Below are 19,562 nucleotides of genomic sequence, written 5' to 3' on the forward strand. Positions count from 1 at the left end.
CCAGTGAAAATAATTTCACTTATACTCGTTTCCACACCACCGCGAGCGGTAGAGCATTCGGCGCGTTTTTTTTTTACGTGGTATCCCCAGTAGGCCTACTCCACGGAGAATACTTGCAAGATCGATCTTACGTTCTTCCAAAAATTGCACATGACTTTTTTTCACATGTTATTATGATAACTTGTTTTTTCCAATAAATTTGTTCTCGCGTATATTCGCAGTTTGTTCGAAATATTTTAGTTCATATAACCCGCTGACTATTTGTTATCGATGAAAGATAACTGTTCTATTTATGGATAAAAGATAGTTGTTTTGACTATGTATGAAGGGTTGTACAACCAGACCTAAGCCTGAAAATTGAAACGTTGATTTTTCAGTATAGTCAATAAAACTCAGTTATGTGGAACAGATGAAAATACAATTAGTGACATGTGCCGATACAGACAAAAATATAATTAGCTTAGATGAGTAAGAAATATAAGTATCGAACAAAGGGACAAATCAATTGAAACGGACAGAAGATTTGATTAGCTGCAACAGTCAAAAAGTTTGATTAGTTGAAAGAGATAAAAGGTTTGATAAGCTGAAATTGATAAAAGGTTTGATTAGCAGCTGAAACAGATAAAAGGTTTGATTAGCTAAAACGTCAAAAAGTTTGATGAGCTAAAAAGTTAAAACGTTTGATTAGCTGAAAGAGACAAAAAGTTTGATTAGCTGATAAAGATAGTCTGATTACCTGAAACAGACATAAGGTTTGATTAGCAGCTGAAACAAATAAAAGGTTTGATTAGCTAAAACGTCAAAAAGTTTGATGAGCTAAAAAGTTAAAACGTTTGATTAGCTGAAACAGACAAAAGGTTTGATTAGCTGATAAAGATAGTCTGATTACCTGAAACAGATATAAGGTTTGATTAGCAGCTGAAACAGATAAAAGGTTTGATTAGCTAAAACGTCAAAAAGTTTGATGAGCTAAAAAGTTAAAACGTTTGATTAGCTGAAACAGACAAAAAGTTTGATTAGCTGATAAAGATAGTCTGATTACCTGAAACAGACATACGGTTTGATTAGCAGCTGAAACAGATAAAAGGTTTGATTAGCAGCTGAAACAGATAAAAGGTTTGATTAGCTAAAACGTCAAAAAGTTTGATGAGCTAAAAAGTTAAAACGTTTGATTAGCTGAAACAGACAAAAGGTTTGATTAGCTGATAAAGATAGTCTGATTACCTGAAACAGATATAAGGTTTGATTAGCAGCTGAAACAGATAAAAGGTTTGATTAGCTAAAACGTCAAAAAGTTTGATGAGCTAAAAAGTTAAAACGTTTGATTAGCTGAAACAGACAAAAAGTTTGATTAGCTGATAAAGATAGTCTGATTACCTGAAACAGACATAAGGTTTGATTAGCAGCTGAAACAGATAAAAGGTTTGATTAGCAGCTGAAACAGATAAAAGGTTTGATTAGCTAAAACGTCAAAAAGTTTGATGAGCTAAAAAGTTAAAACGTTTGATTAGCTGAAACAGACAAAAAGTTTGATTAGCTGATAAAGATAGTCTGATTACCTGAAACAGACATAAGGTTTGATTAGCAGCTGAAACAGATAAAAGGTTTGATTAGCTAAAACGTCAAAAAGTTTGATGAGCTAAAAAGTTAAAACGTTTAATTAGCTGAAACAGACAAAAAGTTTTATTAGCTGATAAAGATAGTCTGATTACCTGAAACAGACATAAAGTTTGATTAGCAGCTGAAACAGATAAAAGGTTTGATTAGCTAAAACGTCAAAAAGTTTGATGAGCTAAAAAGTTAAAACGTTTGATTAGCTGAAACAGACAAAAAGTTTGATTAGCTGATAAAGATAGTCTGATTACCTGAAACAGACATAAGGTTTAATTAGCTGAAACAAACAAAAGGTTTGATTTGAAACAGACAAAAAGTTTGATTAACCGAAAGAGGTAGAAAGTTTTATTAGCTGAAACAGACAAAAAGTTTGATTAGCTGAAAGAAATAGAAAATCTGATCATCTGAAACAGACTAAAAGTTTTATTAGCTGAAACAGATGAAGGTATGGTTAGCACAATCACATAAGCCATAACACTGGCAAAAAATGGGTCGAGTCCAAGATGATATTCGCTTTAATATTCGTTGCTTAAATTATTAGTTGTATTGATGAAAAAAACACATTCTAAATTTATTGAAACATCTTTTTCTGCTTTGGTTATTAAAGTGAATATCTTTTTCGACTGAACATTCTACAGTTCTCAGTGCATTTGTTAAAAAATTAGTTTTGTTTCTGTGAAACAGAAAATAATACGATCAGTTAAACAAGTATTTCTGTACATTTCAGACATGTTTCATAAATGCTTACAACAATATTCTCCATTATCAGTATACACTATCGAGATTTTTTTTCCTGCGCGTTAAGCGCAGGTTTTCAAATGCCGCACTTTCTCTCATAACTGAAAAGTATCAAGTCCACGCGCAAAATGCGGCATGGTACTAGAAAACTTTATTATTCGTCAAAAAATTGACTGAAGAGCTGAAAGATCAGCACATAGAGAGTGCGTAACTTTTTTTTATATACTATTTGCAAAATGGACGCGCAAAAAAACGTGTCCGATACCGGTTATTAATTTACACGCAAAAAGCTGCGTACAATTCTCGTGATTAATCTGCGCGCAATAAGGCGGCGACAGATTAAACTATTAAAAAATTTGTATTATCAGGAACTTGTCCTGAAAATTCTCTAGAAACCCAATCCACATCTGCATCTTTTTAAATTAGATACATTGCTATGCGGATTGTTGTTCTCAGAATACAAAGCGATATCGGGAGGGAGGTTGGAAGGCATGCATTATTGTGTGGCGTGACGGTCGGCGGTCCTCTTCGACGCGAAGTCTTCGAGCTCAGCATCTCTCCCCATCTAGCGTACCACGGAACGCGATAGATGGTCCAGAAATGCATTTTGCCCATTCAGACGATCACAGAGATCAATTGAATGGAATACTGATCGGTAATGACTAAATAATTGAATTGAATAACGATTGAAAAATGGTTGCAGAGTGATAAGAAATGGGAAATTCAATTTCGTTAATATCAAATGCTTGCAAATGGTCGTGAGACTCGAATACGGAGTCTTTTGGCAAAAAAGTTTCTGTGATCGTTTGACGCTGTGGATTACAAAAGTTAGTAACATCACGGCTCATCGCGACCTTCCTACCCTCGCCTGCTTCCCAACGGAACCACCCAACGGAAAAGAGAAACTCACACACACATGCATAAACCTCGCGACGGATCCCAGAACGTCCACCTACCTACCCGGTTACCTATATTCGATCTAAACGATTCTCCATTTTTTCCAACACACATCATTCTTCATCATTTGCGCCGTGGTCACTGACTTACACTTTCGTTGTTTACCTGTTGGGAGCAAAATGTTTTTGTATCGTAGTCTGCCTACTGAGAATACAGTATCGCGGTTGTATCCCGCCAACCCCTGTATTGTATGTATTATTTTATTAAATACTAGCAGACTATCGGTACATTAACCTTTTGTAAAATTGATTAAAAACATCCTGTATGCCAATTAGCCTTTTTCTAAGCGAACTAAGCCAGCACTTGATCAATACTTGTTGGCTGTTAAAAAATTGATAATGATATATAATATAAGATGCAATTGGATGATGTTAGGTTATGCCAGACTTTGGAATTTTATCGATTCAACAATAATGTAAATAATTGAATTCGTTCAAACCTCAGGTGAACCCACCACTTAAACGACATCGGTAAATTCAAGTGTAGATTTTTACATCAGTCACGAAACGCAATCCGATCTCGCGAGTGTCGAATAAGCGATGGTTACCTGTCGCGATGCTCATTCCACTTTTAGCAACGTACAAAATTTCTAACTTCAAGTAGGCTATGGTAAATTAAATGGCAAAAAAAAATTATTAGACAAAGTCAAGCACGTTGCCATCGCGAATGAGCCTATCCATGAAGCTAAGAAATCGAAGATTTGTGTAACAATTGTTACCGCCACGCCACGTGACAGAGGAATCCCAGGGAAATACCCGTAACCTAACACATGCAAACTCACCGACGTTGCCGAGAAATGAAAAAGTTACTCGGAAGTCTCCGCTTAAATCTCTGAAAAACAAAATAGAACACTTGAATTAATTTAGCAAATTGGCTTTTCAGTTTTCAAATTAATTATTACTGTTATCTAGTTTCATATTTTTGCATTGCATTTTATGCAAGACCAAAACTAAAATAAGTATTGTTACCTCCACTCTGGGCTGCTCCACGCTTTTACATGTAGTAATTCTTGTAGCATCTCAGGGTTATTAGTGAAGCGACGCACTTTTTACACAATTTAGATCTTCACTAATCTCTTAAAATACACAAAATCCGCACCGCAATAACACTAACACTCGATACTGCACTCACTTTTTATGCTGTAGCTGTCTGTTTGAACCGACTGAACAAACTTACTAACAATGCGATTGCGCATTTACCGAAAATCAGCCAAAAGAATAATAAAATTGATACTCCACGCATAGAGACAAAAGTAGACATTACTGAAATCTGAAGTTACACCAAACAATGAAAACTCGGACACGAAATTCACCTTCAACGTTCGCAGGATGTTTTCATTTCAGTAACTCGGTTTTTATTCAGGTTACACGCTGCTCCTCGTGTATTATTCACAGATGAGTATGGTGGAAATACACTGACCGAACAACGTGACACCACCTGAACAACGCGGTCTGAATCTTGAACCGATACTGAAATTACGCGATTTCGCTCCGATTGCTCGGAAACGACTGATGCTGCACGGCGCTCGGAAGGAATCTAAATCTGTTCTCTGAAGAACGGAAGATAATAATTCACTCCCCCCCTCCCCACCCCCCTCGCTGTCGCGCTTCACATGGAGTGGGGGTAGCTGCACGCGTCTGCCTAGCTGTTTACAATTATTATCTGTTGTCGTTTAGAGAACCGATTCAAATCCGTTCACGGGACGCTGACACCGTTGCTTACGCTCTGTTTTGTATATCTCTATGGTCTCGGCGGCTGGATGAAAACACCGCGTAAACTACGCACAACGCGATCAAATGTTTACAGCATTGCCGTAACATGCGACGTCAGGCAAAGTACGAATTCTCCGCCCAATTGCGGATATTTCTTGAACGGGATTTTCTCAACTTTTCAATTTCACTATGACGAAGGTGTGTCACCAACGCTTTGCTCGCAATAGTTGCTGGTTACGATGAAGTTCTTTTACCAGCGTGGTCAGTTGCTTGATTGACAATACGTGAAACTGCTAATACCCCCAAACCCGGCCAGACCCGACAAACTGTTACGCAAAATAATCCACGTTTGTCAGTCTTTATACATATATCCTCAGTCAACGCAGAGACGGTAAATACGTATTGCGTATAAGAATCACTCATACGCAATTCGATACTGGCGTGAACTGGAGGTGTAGGTATATTACACGGTCTTCTACACGTGTATCATATTCAGCATTGAATAACCATATCTTATTATAAGGGGCCAGCCTTATAGAACATTGTCTGCTTAATAATTTCACCAAATCAGCACATCACTATGCGATTTGTAGTGCCGACATAACTGACTGCCATTAGTGTCTACTTTTTTCAATTGATCTGTTAGAAAGAGACAGTGGATATAATGTATCGTAGAAATACCACAGCATCGTTTCCGTTTACCGACAATATAATTTACCGACGAACACTTGTCCCACTCGGCTCCCTGATGCTGCAACAAATATTGCCCATGGCTGGCTTTTTTTGATAGGATATGTTTAGTCAATATATTCGGTCAACGCTATTTATGCTACGGCTTTAAAGTTCGAACCTACATACAACCAATCAAAAGGAAACGCGCACGTCGTGATATGGCAGCCGCAGGAAAGCAACGATAATCCATGGCTACGTTCACGTCAGGATTTATCGCAAGGTGAAAGAGCGCTAGCGGCTAGCCGGCGAAAACGCGTGGGCCACGTCTCGTCGTCACGTCGACAGTTGTCGGCAAGTTGAGTTGCTCGTGTACTGTGATAAATATCCATGAAAATATGGCTCGAGGAATAATTCGTGGGTTTATAATTCTATTATCGGTATGCTGTATAGTTTCGGCAAACTCTGAGACCATAAACAATGATTTGGTCATAAAAAATGTCGAGCGAAGTATCGATTTGCAGTCTCAGCTTACGAAGATCGTCAACAAATTGACTGTAGAAAACACTGGAAAAAATCCGGTAAAAAGCCTGCTATTCGCAATTGAACAAAAACATAAAGATGGTTTAAGCTACATCGCCGCCCAAACACGTGACACGAGCAGAAGCGCACTTAAAATTTCGGAAACCAAGGTACAAAGCCACCCTGACAAACTTTTCTTCAAGATTGAACTCAAGGATGCCCTGAGCCCTGGACGCTCGTTAGCGATTGAAGTAGAAACTGTATCGAGCAACGAGCTTGTTCCTCATCCAAAAGAAATCACCCAGAAAGAAAAACAGCTTGTACGTTACTTTGGCAATGTATACTTCTATTCTCCGTATACTGTCGCAAAGCAAACTTCTGTTATCACCCTGCCATCTCGCAACGTTGAAAACTACACTAAATTCAAACCTGTCGTTCAGAGCGATTCGACAATAACGTATGGTCCATATGAGAAAGTATCTCCTTTCTCTGTTGAAGATTTAATATTACACTTTGAAAACAATAACAAGTTTTTAACGATAAAGAAACTCGAGCGAGTCATTGAAATTTCGCATTGGGGAAATATTGCGATTGAAGAAACAATAGACTTGTACCACACTGGAGCGTTACTTAAGGGATCATTTTCAAGATATGAATATGCAAGGGAATCAAAATCCGGTCAGTCCAGCGTCCAGAATTTCAATACCGTTTTACCAGCTGCCGCATCTGATGTTTATTACCGTGATGAAATCGGGAACATTTCTACATCCCATATGAGGATAAGAAAAGATGCAGTTGAACTGAACCTCAGACCACGATTTCCACTCTTTGGCGGATGGAAGACTCACTACGTTATCGGATACAATGTGCCCAGCTACGAGTATCTCTTCAACTCTGGAGATGAGTATTTGCTCAGAATGAGACTGTTGGACCATGTATTTGATGATATGGTCGTCGAGGAACTCGTAACCAAAATTATTTTACCAGAAGGTTCTCACAGTGTCAAACTAAACGCTCCGTACAGCGTTACTCGCTTGCCGGACACCCTGCACTACACTTATTTGGACACGAAAGGTCGCCCAGTAATAACAATCACAAAAAATAATTTGGTTGAAAATCACATCCAAGACTTTCAACTGAGATACACATTCCCACGGTTGCTAATGCTGCAGGAACCTTTATTAGTTGTCATTGCTTTATACCTGCTATTCTTATTGGTCATTGTGTATGTCCGTTTGGATTTTTCAATCAATAAAGACGAGGTTTCTGAGAGTAAACTAAGAATTGCTGGTCGATGTGAAAAGATATTAGCAGCTCAGGATCGCAGAGTCAACTCTTACAATGATTTAGATGACCAATTGTCTGAGCTTAAGGCAAATAAAAATACCAACACTTTTCAAGCAGCTGTTAAGAGTATTAATCAAGAATACAAAACAGCGACCAATACCATTTCCGAACTGAGTTTGAAGCTGAAAGGAGAGTCTGGAGATGTTTATGAACGTATTCAAGAATTACAAAAACTGGATAAAGCTCTGAAAGAGCTTTATAATCAGCAGCAAGCGTTGTATTTCGACAAACTGATTCCAGGAAGAATTGGTAGACAGCCGTTTGTAGATGCAGAATCCGTAATCATTAAGAAAAAGGAAGAGACTGTCGAAAAAATTAACTCTATAGTGAAGTCATTGCAATAGATTTTGGGAAGAAATAGAAACAAAAGTAATCATTTTTTTTTTTTTCTATATACGATTCCCAGATCTTACATCTGGAAAAATGACTCTATAATGGATAGACATCAATCCAGCTGGTCTTCGGACTATTTTATAAGAAAGATATCAAGGGGAATTAAACAGCATTTTATTGCCGAGACCGTACTGGCTTGATATTCATTGGTATTTATTGTTCATGCTCTATCTGATTTCTACGACCAATGAAAATCAGGAAGGTACCTCTGGTAAACAGTTCTGACTTTTAGAGAGTGCCTAAAGTTGAGATTTTGAGGGTACTTCAAATTCGTAATTGTTAGTATTGTAAGCCTGTTTTCTATGTATTCACTTTTTCTTTATATAGTAAATCACTGATCAGCTCTTGTTCACCGGTATCAAGATGGCTAAGGAGATATTTACGTCTAACAATTCGTACATCTGCAATGTTAATTATTATGTATCAAACAATTCATACATTACAAGTGGTAAATACGAATGAATTTGTGAGAAGCAGAGTGTAATTTTGTTCTAAAATATACGTTTCCTTTGGGCTGTAATTCCCGTAATAAGAAAATTAAAAAACCATACCAACACTTTGTATTTTGAATCATTTTGAATATGTAGTAATAAACTTATAATTTACACTTGTGTCTCATTATTTCTCACATCATCTTTTATGTAGGGTTGTAGTACCTAGTATCATTCGACCGTCATAAATACCTTTTGATACTACAAATTGTTCATAAGTAGCAAATTTATTACAATACCGTTCAACTTGTGGAAAAATTTCTAAAAATTAAGCATAAATATGTCAATGAAGAATTCAATTAACTAGGACGAGATATTTCCAGAAATTTAATAATGACGTAACGAAATATTTTTGCAGTTTTGTTGACTGAATCCCCATTATCGCTACAAAAAAAGATAAATCGAATCGCCGGCAAAATTGTTAGAAATAATGATAATACTTATTAGATTTTGAATAATCACCAATAGGAATGTTGCGCGTGTCGATGCGTTCACGTCTATGCCGTTGGCAGAGCTGCATTACGAACGCGTAGACCTCGGCGAGTGCAGCCACCTGCGAAATATATCGAAGGTGGTCGCTAACCTCAAATAAAATTCTTTATTAAATTTGCTCAAAATAAATTCATGCTCAGGACGACCATGGCGAATTTGCGGAAATTCATAGGTAAATAATACGTCAATTAACGTTACCTGCATGATGATTCGTAGAAAATTCACCGAGAAATATGTATTTTGAAATAGGTTATGACAGCTACGGTAGCAGATGACAACCCTTAATTGTCTCATTCGGCTTCAGTCAATAAAATAATTTTTACACTGACAAATCATATTTCCGGCAACTAATATGTGTTTCAATAAATAAATTCTGTTTCGGATTTTATCAATAAATAATTTGAAATTTTTTAACTGGTTATCTAACCAAGTTCCTGCATTTAGTAAATTTATTGTTTAGTAGAAAAAATGCGTTTACCCTTTGTTTACGTATGATGGAAAGAGTTTGTCAAAACGATCATTCGTTGTTATTTTTTATGAAATTGCACTTTCGGTATCGTGAAGCTTGTAATGGCCAAGTCATTTTATTTGTAAAATAAGCATGTAATGTGTTTCAGATATTGGGGCCAATTTAACAGACCCTATGTACCAGGGTGTATACAATGGGTCTCAAAAACACGAGCCTGATTTACATAGAGTTTTGGAAAGAAGTTGGTCCAACAACATTTCCAAAATCATAATAACAGCTGGCAATATTGAACAAAGCAAAAAAGCTTTAGAATTAGCTAAAACTGATGGTACGTATTATACTGTTGTCTGAAAAACTAAGACTGTCCAACTTCATATAAAACATATTTCGAAGTAGGTGATATTCGTGATAATCATTGCAGCGAATACTGCATGTTCCGAACATGAGTAATGTATAGTTTCGCTTATTATTTGCTTTACAGTACTCGTTTCTTTGTATGAACATCGGCGAATTTATCATATTATAATCAATCTGATGTCAATCAATATCACCTTGATTATATTTCATTAATCAAATTACAGATAGGCTTTTTTCAACTGTTGGTTGCCACCCAACAAGATGCAGTGAATTTGAAGAATCTGGAGACCCAGAATCATATTTAAAATCGTTGACTGATCTTGCATCAGAAAATAAAGATAAAATAGTCGCCATCGGCGAAATGGGATTAGATTACGACCGATTACAGTTTTGTCCCAAAGACACTCAGAAAAAGTACTTTGAAATGCAACTGAGTATGTGTTCAACATTGAATCTGCCCATGTTTTTACACTGTAGAAATGCTTCTGAAGATTTTGTACAAATTCTAAGAAAGCACAAAGGTAAACTGACCAATGGTGTTGTACATTCTTTCGATGGAAATCCGGAAGATGCCAATTCGATATTACAAATGGGGCTTTCTATTGGAATCAATGGATGGTAAATAATTTCGAACATCGTCCCCTTTGGTGACTGTCATACGCGTATTTAATTTGAATAACGAGTGGTAACTTTAACTTCATAAATAATTGAAAATTCACTAAAGTCTGAATCGAATAAACAATTTCTAGCTTAAGGCAACCCCATAAATTTTAGCTCTCGAAATAATTATTGTTTTAAATGTGCTTCCTTATCTTTAATTGCATTTCAGTTCCTTAAAAACAGAAGATAATCTTTTTGCGGTGACTACAATCCCCTTGGATAGACTGATGATTGAAACTGATTGTCCATGGTGTGAAGTGAGGCCAACACATGCAGCAGCTCAACATATTATCACTAGTTTTCCCTCAGTGAAGAAAGAGAAATGGCAACCTGACCACTTGGTGAAGGGTCGTAACGAACCTTGCAACATTGTGTAAGTCATTCAATTTACAGATATTCTTGAATAACATTTGAATAAACTTGTCATTTTCATTTACAGACAAATTCTGGAAATATTAGCTCGTGTTAGGGACGAGGAAGAAGAGTATCTGTGCAACCAGATATATAAAAATACAATGAAACTGTTCTTTCCTCACGAGTTATAACTTTCTTATGAACTATTATTTATTTTATAAGCATCAATGTATCACACACCATACCTTAATATTAGAAACATAAACTAAGTCTTTTTGCATTGAACATTACTTGGGCTTTCGAAACTTCAATTCATAGCAAATTTGTGAGTATGAAAGCAAGCATGTGTAATCTGCTAAGCAGTAGGAATGATCATAAAGTATATTTGAAGACAAATTTCAATTAGGTATCCTTATAGAATTTCTACGCCTCACATTGATACTACTGTAATTTATAATCCAATTTAAATTAAAGAAACAATAAACTCAAGTAATACCAACGAGACAATATTCGTCATCTTTACTGAAACTGTTCACCGCTTAAAAGTTCCCGTCATCTATGCCTAGCGTTCGACCGATGGTACACTTTAATAATTTTCTCAATTTACTTAAGAAACGTGTGCGATTATGCTATGGTCAAAAAATGTAACATTTTCTGTTTAGATTTGGCTGTGAGGATAAAATATTTGTCACAATTTTAGTACTGCAGTATTCCCAAAAATTTTGGACGCCAACTAGGAAATAGGAATTTATGAACAATGAAAACATGCAGAGTATTTTACCAAAATTAAAAAATTTGATAACGTATCTAATCTAGAAATCATGTTGATTATAATATGCTTAACGTTTGGATGAGCCTCCTTATACAGATGGATGAAAAATGTTCCATATTGTAGTGAAAACTTCCCTTTGTACAAAAGTTACGCATACTTACTAGAAACATTTGATGTACGAACGATAAAATTTCATGACCGATATGATATGGTCTGTAATGCACTTGTTGGGATCTCAGAAACTTATTATTTTGCCACAATCTTCATTGAAGGGTCACTTACTGTAGTGAGTGTTAATCTCTTCAACGTAACCATAAGATACAGACCACTCTTTAGACCTCACTGGTAAATCCTCATTATTTGAGAAAAATTCATCACACCATTTCTCTTCACTACAACCAAGTGGCCGATGACAAGTTCTGTTAACTACTCATATAAGATATAAATTCAATTAACATGGACATCACAAATTTTGGATCGTAGAACTGCAAGTGAATTGAAACCAACAATTAGTAATATCAAACACTCAGTTTGATGTGATATGATGCAGTGAAGCTAGAGCTCACACATTATTGAATAATACATCACTAAAGAGGCTATATTTGAATACATTTTGTATCAATCAGTAGTATTGTTTGCATCAATAACGTATGATTGAAAATAGACTGCGTTTTAGAGATAAAAAATAAGATATAAAAGAACCACTTACATAATAATAAACGCAACTTACTTTATTTATTTACGTCTACAGTTAGTACATGACCATTCTGTAAATCTGTTGTGTAAATTTATCCAGCAGTATTTAGACTGGAATATTTTCTGCGATAGATTTAGTAGGTAAAACAGTTTCAATTTCGGATGAACCGAATTCTGTATAACAGAACACCAAACTATTATTATTTTCTCAACAAATTTACATGCAATTTTTTATGTTGATAACTAAATTATAATTACTGTTACTCAAACAGTGACTTTTGTAAACCGTATCAAGGTCAAGGTTTCAAATGTCAAGATAATCAATCGTATTATTAATTTAAAGAATTATATTTTTTACGCACCACTTTCGTACGATGTTCTTATTCATTATTGTACAACTTTTTACACCATTCTACAACAATATGCAATTATATAAACACATCAATCAAATCCTACAGCTTAATTCGTAAAAAAAAAATTTTTGTTAAGTAGGAAGGCCGAGACAAATCAATTCAAATACTGAAATACATCATGATATTTAGAATAATCTGAAACGGGTGAAAAAAAAAATCAATGCAATCAAAAATACTTGTAAGTTTATTAAATGCGCTTTCACATTTATGATGATTGATTCCTTTTCATTTCTTCAACAAATATCATCTATGTACGAATTTTATTCATTATTACCGTTGTAACACGGCAGTAGAAACAAAATTCAAGTTATTTTTCAACCAAGACTGAAATTGAAAAACAGAACAAAATGTACCAATTTGTAACGGATATGAGTTTTTCTTTAAATTCCGTTTCGAATACAACCATCTACTTGTCTATTTTTTGCCCTCTCTTTCAGCATCTTTTCATCTTTATTCGAACCACAGCTTGTAGATTGATCAAGTGTTTTACAATTATAAAATCACTTAGGTTACATATCTTCAAGCTGATCTTCAAACACCATGAATAAGGTGCACCACGACTATCCATGATTCAGAACATATTCTTCGATTCTACTTGGATTCACATGCCAGTTGGAATTATTGAATACTCCTAATAGCAAATTCTTTTGGCACACCTTATATTAGTTCAATTACAACGATGAAAAGGTAACACAAAACTTCTCTTAGATTACAGAGATCTTAGATTAAAATTGCTTATGTAGTCAGCTTTTTAAATCTTGTATATTTTTGTGTTGCCCATCCAAACATAAATGCTGTGGAATACCACATTTCGACTTCCGAAACGGTATTACAAATGGAATTTTTAACAGGCAATATATTCTAGCTTACAATTCAATGAACCTTGGTCAATGTCTGGACCTTTTCATACACCCAGTTGTAAGTTTGACTGGCAAACGTTTGGGTTGTGTTGATTGCCTGGGATGTATATTTTCGCAAGTTTTCAGAGTTCAGGTGGCCACTGAAATTCAAGAGAGAATCAAAATTAGCAAAGGCTATGATTTAACGGCCAAAATGATCGTATTCACAATTCAATAGGCTTGATTCATAAGTAACTAACAATAAAATGATTCGAATCATTAGCTTCTTTATATGTACTAAATTTATTTTCTGCATATAAGTATAAGACTCAAAAGCGATTCGTATAGGGGTAAAAAGGAACTTCCAAAGAAATCTCATTTCACCATTGATTTGCAGACTGAAACAAAATCATAGTTAAAATACTTACACAAGAATATTAGCTTGATCACTCGCTAGCGCAGAATAAGTTTTGATGGCTTCCATTGCTTGAATACTTTGTTTCTGCATACTCTCCAAAAGGCCTGGTGCATAATGGTTGATCTGTTAAAAAAAAACAAAAAAAAAAAAAAAAAAAAACAGAGTAATACATTTGAAAACTAAAACTCAAATGTGAAATAAAGTAGTAAAAAATCTTGTCTGAAAGATGATTACATTGAACTCTGATACAATAATTTGTTGAAATTCGCAATTAACTTTAAAAACTAGTATTAGCATCAACATTTTCTCATGGAATGCATGACGTTAGTCATGAGAATTATTTAGTTTCAGTCAAGAAAATTGAGTGATTAATCAGTTCCATGGTACTTACGCTTGCTGCAATGAGAGGTCCTTTCTGATGCGCATATAATACAATATTATTATATACTTTGAGAGAAGTATTCTTTGTTATAAGGCACAAATCTCCTGCTAATTTAACATAAGGCGTTGAAAATTCGGTAACAGCTTTGTAATACTCTGGAGCACTGGCTTCTATAAATTCAAGACTTTTAGAAGAATAAAGCCTGACTCTGCTCCACGCATGTTCTCCATAACCTGAGACACCACTTTCTGTCAAAAACCTATTAGTATTTGAAGCTGAAAAATTGTTCAATGGGTCATTATTCAATACTTATAGTTTAATACGTGAAAAACTGACTTAATACGCTCGATTATCAACACTCCAAATGAAAAAAAAAAAAAAATAATAAAAATTGGCTATTTTTTTTAAAGAAAATACCTTTGAATGAACCATGTTTCTGAGTATCATATGCCAGCATGGCACCAATTACAACCAGCAGTAGTACACTTCCCTTTTTCCATGGAAACCAGCTCCTTGAGACTGTCATCTTCTCCAGCAAAACCTGTTGATAAGTTACGCAAGCAATAATGAAAAAAATAACGTACAGTTGATTTTTTTGCTGTCATTTACACTCGGAAACAGAACTTAATCTAATCTTAAATACAAGTAAAAAATTGATTCAGCTCTAAGTAACTACATTGAAAAAAGACGAATCAGTAAATAAAATTAAAGCAATTTGATGAACAATTGAAAAATGATGCTCGCTGCTAAATGATTTTTGAATTATTTTTCATCGCATCCAATAAAATAGTCTTAAAATAGTCTAAGAATGAAAACCTGAAACTTTTCTGATCTATTTGATGTGAAAAGGGGTAGAAAATCTGGATGAGCTGAAATCGGAACAGCTATTGACCATTGAACCATTCACTATTTGGCGTTAAACTTCAGACCAAAACAGGTTTGGTTTTTTATAGCCAACTTTTACAGTGTCCGGATCATTAATTAAAATAATGTTATGGCCTAAGTTGAACGGAATTTAGCCAAAGTCTGTGATGATAGCAACAGTGTTCATGTTTTACCCAAGTAATGCATTTCAAAACACACTCTAGTTGAATAATCAATCTATTTCAAGTGATGCCGGAGTGTCACACATTCAGTAACCCCTTTAAACTTGTGAATATTCAATTATTCAAGTATAAAATGTCAGAATCATAGATACAAAAGGAAATGAATTTTTAGTGTTCTATTAATGTCAATGCCAAATATTCGACTGCAATCACAGAGATGCTATGTATGTAATAAGTAAATAAAATAATAATTCAACTGCTTTCTATGACCTTTCACATCGTCAGACGTTTTCTAACGTTGACTTGACCGTGCTAACGGTTCGAAGGAAGACGAAATATCAGACTCACCTTGAAGAAATTTGACAATAAAAATATATTCACTGATTCAAATTAATTTGGAATAAGAACTCGAAGGAGTTGTTTGATACGGTCTTTGATTTTCTTGTTATGAAATCTACTTTTACAGGGAGCGCAGTGCAGCAAAAAATGAGATGAAATTCTATAGGGACGCAAGACGACACAAGCTACGTGTTTACGACTGGTGTAACTGTCAAAATTCCAGCTCCACCCGCTAACGATATACGTAGGTGTATTTCACAAGATATAACTTGGACTTTTTGTCACGATTCTGTGTCCACGAGAAACGATCGAGATGGATTGATCGATCATCTACCTTTCGCTAGCAAATAGATAGCAGCTAAACTTTCTTCGTGCTGGTATTACCGCTAAAATATACGACCCGAAAAGTCGCGTTGTTAGGCGGGTAACAAACCGTACGGATACTGCGCATCGGGTTAGCGCAGGATCAATATTTTGCCGAAAGCAAAAGCATAAATACGCGCATGACGTAGTTAGGTATGTTCCTGCAACAATCGCGTGCCCCGTCCATATGAAAGCCATCTTGTATTTTCAACCAATCGCATTCGAGATCATTTGGCGCACATTTTAAAGTGTGGAAGATGGCTTCCATATGGACAGCGCAGAACGGGACGACAATGCGTCTGCCGAAGAACTACGTCTCATTTTCCTACATCGTGAGTAAGCATATCGGATACATATTTATCCATGTTGGTAAGTATGTGTTCACGATGAAGAGAAAAATCGACAGGAATCAAACTATGAATATCAACTCATGCACCGAGGTCGCCTATGGTTCATCGAAGGCTTTCATCTCTAATCTCGACGAATCAACATTTGAAAGTAATAACTGCATCTCCGATAATTTCTATTGTAGCTCCAATCAGAAGCGTTTCAACCAGGAAATTCGAACTTCCAGAAAACTAGGCGCATCATTATTGGGTACAGTACAATACCAGCTGCACACTCATCACTTTTCAGCATCACTCGTATGAATCAGGTACAGCATTTAAATTTGTGTTTCAAATTTGCAGGTCGAGAGGAAAACTCTCCGAATTGCAATTCAAATACAACACTTTTATTTTTTTTCTTGTAGTGCAGTAGATTGGATTCAGAATTTTTCAATTTTGTAAGTAATGCGTAATTTTACATGGAAAAAAGATAATAATGTCAGATCTTGCAATTTTATAACTCACCTTGCATTCCTTTACACATGCATTGAGATGTTCCTCTTTCTTCTTAGCCTTTCCCAACTCTTCGTTTGTTGCAATAAAGGTCAAAATTGTTTCACGAAGGAGATTTACTCTTAGAGATGGTGATACACGTGTCCAGTTGGCATCTAGAATATTTAAGAGAAATCATGTGAAGCACCATGTGTAATGGAATTGTATTCTTCATAATTGCCCATCTAACTTTCTAGGATGTAGCAAAATATAGCAATCGCAACTAAGACTTACTGAGATGCTTAAGCAACAGACTTGATTGATGCAAGTACTTTGTGTAGTTTGATCTCCACGCACTATAACACTGTGTATCAGTGCTTAAGCTTGCAACAAGTGCATTTATAATTTCAGCTTTGTAATTTTCTGGCGTAGTGTATGTTAGTTTCTTCATTAAAGCTTGAAACAAGGGTTGGTGCCTTGTGTCTTTATTTTTAAATATTATCGTCTGTAAAATTTAATTTTACAAATTTATTTATCCACAAAAAGTTGAATTAAAAAACGTTCCAAAAGTTTTGTAATTTAAATTGCTCTGGCAGATAGGCTTTGTCAGATTAATTTTAATCAATTCAAGTTTGAAATCTTACAACTTCTTCAAGTTTACCAAAATCAAGTAATTTTTTTACTATTTATAGTTTACTAAAATTCAAATTTACTATTCATTATTAAATTAGAAATTTCATAGCAATTTGCAATACCTTCAACAAGTTTCGATATATCCAACCAAAAAAATGACAATGTTTTTACTACTTTCGGCAATCTAAAGTTCCCGATATTTTTTAGTTTTTAGGTATTCAGCTTACCCTCAACTTGGCCACAGAGACACCAAGTTCCTTTTCGACACTGGCTGGTATATTATATCTGCCACTGTATACATCATCTGCGATATTTAGGTACAAATCAGAACTCAAGCTTGTTGTTGTGCCATGTAGGGTAGTGAATCTCTCCAAAATTTGTACCACATAGCTAGCATAATTTTTCATTTCCAGCATAGATGCCATTACTTCGTGCCAAATTTTCAGACCGATTGTTAAATTCTTTTGACCCCCTTGTGCCAATGCCCAAAGTAAAGACAAACCAATTGGCTTTCTGTTCTGATAAGAGTTTCTCAGTGTAACTAATTTTGGGATATTAGAAATCACAGTTTCAGGATGTTGATATGCCAAGAATTGTAAAAATATTTTATGACCAACAACCGGCGTTCCTTTAACCATATTGTTCGTCATCGCTGTGAGTGTGATTTCATAAAAAATTTGGACAGCCTTGCTCCCTGCGTCTTTAGTAGCACTTTCCAATATGGAACGAATTGTATTAGGAACTACACTGAGAGGGTAGTCAGCGGGTTTGTTTCCAAATACTGGGTCATTTGTGTCTATTGGAATTTTCACACATAAATATGCCAAAATATCCTTCAGCCACACCAGAGGTGCTTCAGGAAATCGAGCCTGATTAGTTGCCAAAATATTTTTGAGTTCTTCAATTGAGATCTGTAATAAAAGTATAAATCTAATAACACTGTAGAAAATAATAATAAATGTAGAAAGAATCGAGCGGGCAAAAATACAGTACAATGTTATAATATAATCAGATTAACCTACTGCATTTAAGGCCCCTTCAATAGATTTCGGAGGTTTTTCCTTTGGTTCTGTTTTCTTTTTTTCTGCTTGTTGTTGTTGTTGTTGCTGTTTTTGCTTTTGTTGTTTTTTCTTCTCTTCATTTTCTTTAGTCTTACTCTCTTTTTCCTTTACCGGTTTCTTATTCTCCTTGTTGTTATCCAAGGTGTTATATAGTGTCTTCACTTCGTCTAACGGTACTGAAAAATAGTAAAATTTGGAAGTTAATGTTTCTCTTATGCGTAAGCAGTGAAAATAGGTAAACTGACATTATATGCGCATTGCTAGAAGCTTGACACAGATTATTTCCAGTGATCCAAACTGCTTTTGGTTCACAACTAGAAAGTGATTGGGAAATTTTGAAATTCCAAGCAGGTTCAAGGGTTCTTGTAAAATTAAAAAAAAATGATAAATCTAGGATAAGAATCTGACGTTCGACTTCTGACTAGTGTTAACGAATATGTGCTCTGTTTTCTATCGAATTATTCTCAACACAAAACATTAAACATCTGTTTACAAAAGTAGGTTAGGTAAAACCTAACACAAACTTACAAAAATCCTCAAGTTTCGGCGCGTTTTCCATAAACTTTTTCTTCTCAGCTTTTGACAATTTCGCTGGTTTTCCATTAGATTTGTCCTTCTTGTTTTTCCCAACAACTTCCCAGCCACCGTAAGACATATTTTACGGGTTTGAGATAACCAAAAAATAAATCTAACAAACCAAAGGCACTAACGTCAAACACGTCAAACACGTCAAACGACAAATTGGACAAACAGCGTTCGCCGTGGCAGCTGCTGGGCGCAAGCGAGGTGGAGGATGTCGCGACGCCCAAGCGCGACGTGGAGTCGCCCTGCGCATGCGCACCTAAGCTTTGCCACGCAGCGCACAGTCATTCAAACCTTCCTAAATACGGATAGATTAGTCTCAATCGTCTCAATCGTTGCAACCACATATACTGCAATCTTACCATTCGTTACTCATGTATGTCTCGTTTGCATGCAAGACTGTGGTTTGTATTAAGGGGGATTCT

General features: G+C 35.5%; 3 protein-coding genes across 4 annotated transcripts; 2 read left to right on the top strand and 1 right to left on the bottom strand.

The window, feature by feature from the left end:
• The first annotated feature begins 5,930 nt into the window (after positions 1 to 5,930).
• LOC124178752 (dolichyl-diphosphooligosaccharide--protein glycosyltransferase subunit 1) lies at positions 5,931 to 8,559 on the top strand. The gene has a single exon (XM_046562353.1). It carries the CDS (start codon positions 6,089 to 6,091, stop codon positions 7,901 to 7,903), a length of 1,815 nt encoding a protein of 604 aa, XP_046418309.1. The 5' UTR covers positions 5,931 to 6,088; the 3' UTR covers positions 7,904 to 8,559.
• A 392-nt stretch (positions 8,560 to 8,951) lies between these two features.
• Positions 8,952 to 12,797, top strand: LOC124182490 (putative deoxyribonuclease TATDN1). 2 transcript variants are annotated; one of them, XR_006870776.1, is made up of 6 exons: positions 8,952 to 9,107; positions 9,553 to 9,732; positions 9,986 to 10,379; positions 10,591 to 10,794; positions 10,861 to 11,354; positions 11,438 to 12,797. XR_006870776.1 is itself a non-coding variant. In XM_046569834.1 (5 exons), exons 1-5 carry the CDS (start codon positions 9,068 to 9,070, stop codon positions 10,964 to 10,966), a joined length of 924 nt encoding a protein of 307 aa, XP_046425790.1. In that variant the 5' UTR covers positions 8,952 to 9,067; the 3' UTR covers positions 10,967 to 12,797. The 2 variants fall into 2 exon arrangements, 1 of the variants encoding a protein (XP_046425790.1); XM_046569834.1 differs by having other exon boundaries at positions 10,861 to 12,797.
• Positions 12,258 to 19,334, bottom strand: LOC124182393 (transmembrane protein 214-A). Its single transcript, XM_046569605.1, has 9 exons — positions 19,084 to 19,334; positions 18,517 to 18,731; positions 17,722 to 18,405; positions 17,156 to 17,366; positions 16,895 to 17,037; positions 14,713 to 14,836; positions 14,305 to 14,570; positions 13,924 to 14,036; positions 12,258 to 13,656 (listed from the first exon to the last, which is right to left on the bottom strand). Exons 1-9 carry the CDS (start codon positions 19,208 to 19,210, stop codon positions 13,530 to 13,532), a joined length of 2,010 nt encoding a protein of 669 aa, XP_046425561.1. The 5' UTR covers positions 19,211 to 19,334; the 3' UTR covers positions 12,258 to 13,529.
• Positions 19,335 to 19,562: the final 228 nt, after the last annotated feature.

This window comes from Neodiprion fabricii, chromosome 1, assembly GCF_021155785.1.
Source record: "Neodiprion fabricii isolate iyNeoFabr1 chromosome 1, iyNeoFabr1.1, whole genome shotgun sequence".
Classification (NCBI taxonomy): domain Eukaryota; kingdom Metazoa; phylum Arthropoda; class Insecta; order Hymenoptera; family Diprionidae; genus Neodiprion; species Neodiprion fabricii.

What these genes read in the sequence shown, in the direction of transcription:
- LOC124178752 (XM_046562353.1), top strand. Translation starts at nt 6,089, where the DNA reads ATGGCTCGAGGAATAATTCGTGGGTTTATAATTCTATTATCGGTATGC.
- LOC124182490 (XM_046569834.1), top strand. Translation starts at nt 9,068, where the DNA reads ATGCTCAGGACGACCATGGCGAATTTGCGGAAATTCATAG. An exon ending in TCTATTGGAATCAATGGATG is followed by an intron (nt 10,380 to 10,590) that starts GTAAATAATTTC and finishes ATTGCATTTCAG; the next exon opens with TTCCTTAAAAACAGAAGATA. An exon ending in AACGAACCTTGCAACATTGT is followed by an intron (nt 10,795 to 10,860) that starts GTAAGTCATTCA and finishes TTTCATTTACAG; the next exon opens with ACAAATTCTGGAAATATTAG.
- LOC124182393 (XM_046569605.1), bottom strand. Translation starts at nt 19,210, where the DNA reads ATGTCTTACGGTGGCTGGGAAGTTGTTGGGAAAAACAAGAAGGACAAA. An exon ending in TCTCTGTGGCCAAGTTGAGG is followed by an intron (nt 17,367 to 17,721) that starts GTAAGCTGAATA and finishes TAAATTTTACAG; the next exon opens with ACGATAATATTTAAAAATAA. An exon ending in GAAACATGGTTCATTCAAAG is followed by an intron (nt 14,571 to 14,712) that starts GTATTTTCTTTA and finishes ACAATTTTTCAG; the next exon opens with CTTCAAATACTAATAGGTTT.